This window comes from Triticum dicoccoides, chromosome 2B (assembly GCF_002162155.2).
Source record: "Triticum dicoccoides isolate Atlit2015 ecotype Zavitan chromosome 2B, WEW_v2.0, whole genome shotgun sequence".
Taxonomy (NCBI): domain Eukaryota; kingdom Viridiplantae; phylum Streptophyta; class Magnoliopsida; order Poales; family Poaceae; genus Triticum; species Triticum dicoccoides.
This window is the reverse complement of record NC_041383.1, coordinates 624828189-624832844: the sequence shown is the minus strand read 5'-3', so window position 1 is coordinate 624832844 and position 4656 is coordinate 624828189. Positions and strand designations below refer to the sequence as shown.

Sequence of the window (4656 nt, the reverse complement as noted above, 5' to 3'; positions counted from 1 at the left end):
CCTCGCCTCCTTGTGCTCGAAAGCGAACCAGCGCGCCCAGTTGGGCGAGTCGTAGGCGTAGGCCTCGTCACCGCGCTGCTCCGGCGTCAAGAGCGCCCGCCGGCGACGCACCTCCTCTGCGTGCGCCCTAGCCGACCGCGGCGCCGCCGGCACTGGGATCCTTTCCGGATCCAGATGCCAGTCGTGCGGCAGCGTCACGTCGGGGTACGGCAGCAGCACGCGGTGGCGCCAGTGCCACTCCACCTTGTGCACGGCCACGTTCACCCGCTGCCTCTACCGGCAAGCCGGCGCAGGCGGAGGCGGGGTGTACTCCACGGGGAAGGGGATGGCGGGGGCCTTGCCCTTCGACTTGCTGCTGCTGCCGGAGAAGAGCCCCATTTGGGCGGCTGGCGTGGCTGGGGTGGCTAGGATTTGCTTGCCGGCGACGGGGGAGCGAGCGTGGCCTAGATGGGGATGGGAACTGGATGAGGACGGCCCCGCCACACGGTCGACTTAAAAAAGGACGACCGCCGTCGCTGACGCGTGGGTCCGGGGTCATAAATTAAGCTGACCGGCAAGGGGGCGGGTAGTTGGTCGACCGTCTGGTGGTGCTACGGCGGACGTCGAGAAGGCGCGTGTGGCGTCCGTTCCGCGTCCGCGCTAACGCATTTGGAACGCAAATGCGTCGGCGCGGACGCGAAGCGGACGCGTTTTGGGTTTGGGTCGGCCCGTTGGGCCTTCACTTTTATCCGCGCCGACCCAAACGGACGGCGGCGGACGAAATGGGTCGCCCCTTTAAAGTTGCTCTAAGTGTGCGTATTCGAGAGGAAAAAATATCACACGGCATGCAACGGTGCAAGTGCAACACAACCAAATGCAAGCAAGGAGGCGTCTGCGCCGTGTCTCAGTCCCAGTGTGGCCGGTTATCCCGGTCATCCTCTCAGACCAGCTACTGGTCCAGCAGAGAGCCTGCGGCGCCCAAAATTACCAGCTCCTAGTCCACCACACTTTACCGACCACTGGCCCACTTAATTCGCTCGCCGTCCGTTGCGGAGACCGTTTCCCTTCCCTTCAGCAACCACGTCTCCGGCGCCCCCAAATATATCCACTGCCGACGAGGCTCCCAGGCTCGCGTAGCCACACGTTCAGATTTCTCCACCTGCCCCGGCCGACGACGACGCTCACGCCGCTGCTTTTTCGCCGCAGGCCGGCCGGTGCATGCATGCATGCACGCCTGCATGGTGCGCGCGGCCGTGTCGCGCCGTGAGACTAGTGTTGCATGAGGATGCGCGCGCGTGCCAGGAGACGGCCTGAGCATCCGGCGCAGCCGCTGTCTCCTCCGGTGCCGGCGCCGCGCGCTCCACGCGCGAGTCTCGCCGTTGGCGAGCAGCGAACCAGCCCGTCTAGGAGTTGCTGGTTAGCCCGCCGGGTGGTTCTCTCAAACCCGGCCGCGCAATGGATCATCAACAGAAGGCCAGCGCCCAGTCGGTCGGGTCCAACAAGTCGTCACAGTCGGGCTCGTTCGACTTCGAGCAGGACCAGAACCGCGACACCGACCGCCGCGAGGTCGTCGTCAAGATCGACGCCGACCCCTCGACCTCGCACGCGGCGGGTGGGTCGGGGTCTGGATCGGGCGAGACGTTCAGCTTCAAGAACAGCCAGCAGCAGTCGCCCGCGTCGCCGGCGCTGGGCGTCGGAGCGGAATGCAGCGACGACCCCGCGGGCCGCCTCATCGGCAACTTCTTACGGAAGCAGGCGGCGGCCGGCGGCGAGCTGTTGCTCGATCCCGACCTGGAAATAGAGGAGAATCAGGAGAATCACGAGACGTGGAGGCCACCGCGCCCGCCCACCTCCGTCACCAATTCCCGGGAGCTCCGCGTCTCGTTCCAAGATACCCACAAGCGTCTCGGCCAATCGTCGTCGTCGGCCTCCTCCTCGGACGCCACCGCCGACAACAATCGAAATCAGGATGCAAACGCAAGGGTCGACACCGCCGAGGTGCTACGTTGCACGTCGACATCGGCCGGGAACGACCTGTTGTCGCGCAGCAGGACGCGGTCCCGGCTGATGGATCCCCCGCCGCCGTCCAATGTCCTCCCCGGTGCCGACGGGGAGCGCAACGACCGCAAGTCGTTCGTCATGAAGGGGCCGCCCAAATCCGGGCATTTCCGGTCGGGTCTCATTGGAAAGTCGGGTCTGATCGGCAAGTCAGGCGGCGCGTTAGACGACGAGGACGACGACCCGTTCATCGACGAGGGCGTGACCGCCGCCGACTTCAAGCGCGAGAGGACGGACTGCCTCATCATCCTGGAATGGACCGGCCTGGTGATCATCGTGGCCACGCTGGTGTGCAGTTTCAAAATACGTAGCCTGCAAGGGAAGGAGTTCTCGGGGCTCCCACTCTGGAAGTGGGAGGTCCTGGTGTTCGTGCTCATCTGCGGCCGCCTCGTCTCCGGCTGGGTCCTCCGCATCACCGTCTTCTTCGTGGAGCGCAACTTCATGCTCCGCAAGAAGGTGCTCTACTTCGTGTACGGCGTGCGCCGCGCCGTGCGCACCGTGCTCTGGCTCGGCGCCGCGCTCATCTCCTGGCACCTGCTCTTCGACAACGGTGACAGGCTGGAGACGCAGACGCTGGTGCTGCACTACGTGACCAAGGTGCTGCTGTGCCTCCTGGTGGCCACCGTGATCCGGCTCGTCAAGACGCTGCTGGTCAAGGTGCTGGCCTCCTCCTTCCACGTCTCCACCTACTTCGACAGGATCCAGGACGCGCTCTTCAACCAGTACGTCATCGAGACGCTCTCCGGCCCGCCGCTGGTTGACGACGTGCAGCGGCCGCAGACCGCGGGGACGGCCATGCCGAGGGAGTCTGCCGCTCCCGTGCGCAAGAGCGGGCGCCTAAGCAAGCAGCTGCAGAAGCAGAAGTCGGACGATGGGATCTCGATCGACCAGCTCCAAAAGATGAACCAGAAGAACGTCTCCGCGTGGAGCATGAAGAGGCTGATGAGGATCGTTCGGTACGGAGCGCTGACGACCATGGACGACCAGATCAAGCATGCGTCCGACCTGGGGGACGAGATGGCGACGCAGATACACAGCGAGTACGAGGCCAAGGTTGCTGCCAAGAAGATTTTCCACAATGTCGCCAAACCTGAATCCAAGTAGGTAGCCCCGAACTTTGGTGTTGAAACGCCATGTCGAAATGCTGATCAATTCTTGATGGTGAACGATGATACACAGGCACATATACCTGTCGGATCTGATGCGGTTCATGAGGCAGGAGGAGGCTGTGAAAGCCATGGATCTCTTCGAAGGAGCCAAGGAGAACAACAGGGTGAGCAAGAGGGCGCTCAAGAACTGGGTGGTACGTGAAGCTCTGCATCGACAGTCCGTTATCAACATACTCCATGTGGTGTGGGTTCTAAACTTCTGATTGCAGGTGAACGCGTTCAGGGAGCGCAAGGCCCTGGCCCTGACGCTCAACGACACCAAGACGGCGGTGAACAAGCTCCACCAGATGGCCAACGTGCTGGTGGCGCTCATCGTGCTCGCGCTGTGGCTCCTCATCCTGGGGATCGCCACCACGCGCCTCTTCGTCCTCCTCAGCTCGCAGCTCGTCCTCGCGGTCTTCATGTTCGGCAACACCCTCAAGACCGTCTTCGAGGCCATCGTCTTCCTGTTCATCGTGCACCCTTTCGACGTCGGCGATCGCTGCGAGGTCGAGGGCATGCAGGTCAAAAATTCTCCCCGCCCCTGCTGCTTTACTGAGTTGACACACGAGATTCTTCAGGATAACTGATCGACGTGGATGAATGGATCTTTCAGGTGGTCGTCGAGGAGATGAACATCCTCACGACGATCTTCCTCCGACACGACAACCTCAAGATCTACTATCCCAACAGCCAGCTCGCCATCTTGCCCATCATGAACTACTACCGGAGCCCTGACATGGGAGACGCGGTTGACTTCTCTGTTAACGTCGCTACGCCGGCGGAGAAGCTGGCCCTCATGAAGGAAAGGCTGATGCAGTACGTGCCATTGCACTTGCCTCACTCCTTTTCTGCACTGTTTGAGCAATTGGCTAATTACGTCACTTATATTTTGGTTCTACTTTAACTTTGTTGAGTTTCCCTTTTACTTTGTTTCGAATTTCAGTTATCTCGACAACAAGAAAGAACATTGGTACCCTGGCTCCATGATCGTGCTCCGCGACGTTGATGATACAAACCGACTCAAGATAACCATATGGGTCCGCCACACCATCAACTTCCAGGACATAAGGATGAGATTCGAGAGGAGGGAGCTGATTCTCCAGGAGATGATGAAGATTCTAAGAGAACTCGACATCGAATACCGGATGTTACAACTCGACATCAATGTCCGGAACGCGCCCCCTATCCATTCTAATAGGATGCCAACAACATGGAACACAAATTTTTGAAATTTGTTACCATGTGTCACCAACTTAATTGGTGAGGTTGTGTACTCAAGATTTCAGATTGCTAGGTCCTCTAGTTTTGTAGAAGGTGTAAAATATAAAGAATTTTGATCGACAACTTGCTGACGACAACATGATGCGAGTAACAGCACATGAGGTAGGTTTTATGCTTAGCTTTTGAGTGATGGGGGAAGGCAAGAGGAAGGCAAGATGATCATTGTTGTTGTTGTTGGAGTTAAGTG

General features: G+C 59.9%; 1 protein-coding gene across 1 annotated transcript; it reads left to right on the top strand.

The window, feature by feature from the left end:
- The first annotated feature begins 1292 nt into the window (after window positions 1-1292).
- Window positions 1293-4595, top strand: LOC119368135 (mechanosensitive ion channel protein 5-like). Its single transcript, XM_037633472.1, has 5 exons — window positions 1293-3137; window positions 3217-3340; window positions 3416-3709; window positions 3802-4004; window positions 4132-4595. Exons 1-5 carry the CDS (start codon window positions 1435-1437, stop codon window positions 4415-4417), a joined length of 2610 nt encoding a protein of 869 aa, XP_037489369.1. The 5' UTR covers window positions 1293-1434; the 3' UTR covers window positions 4418-4595.
- Window positions 4596-4656: the final 61 nt, after the last annotated feature.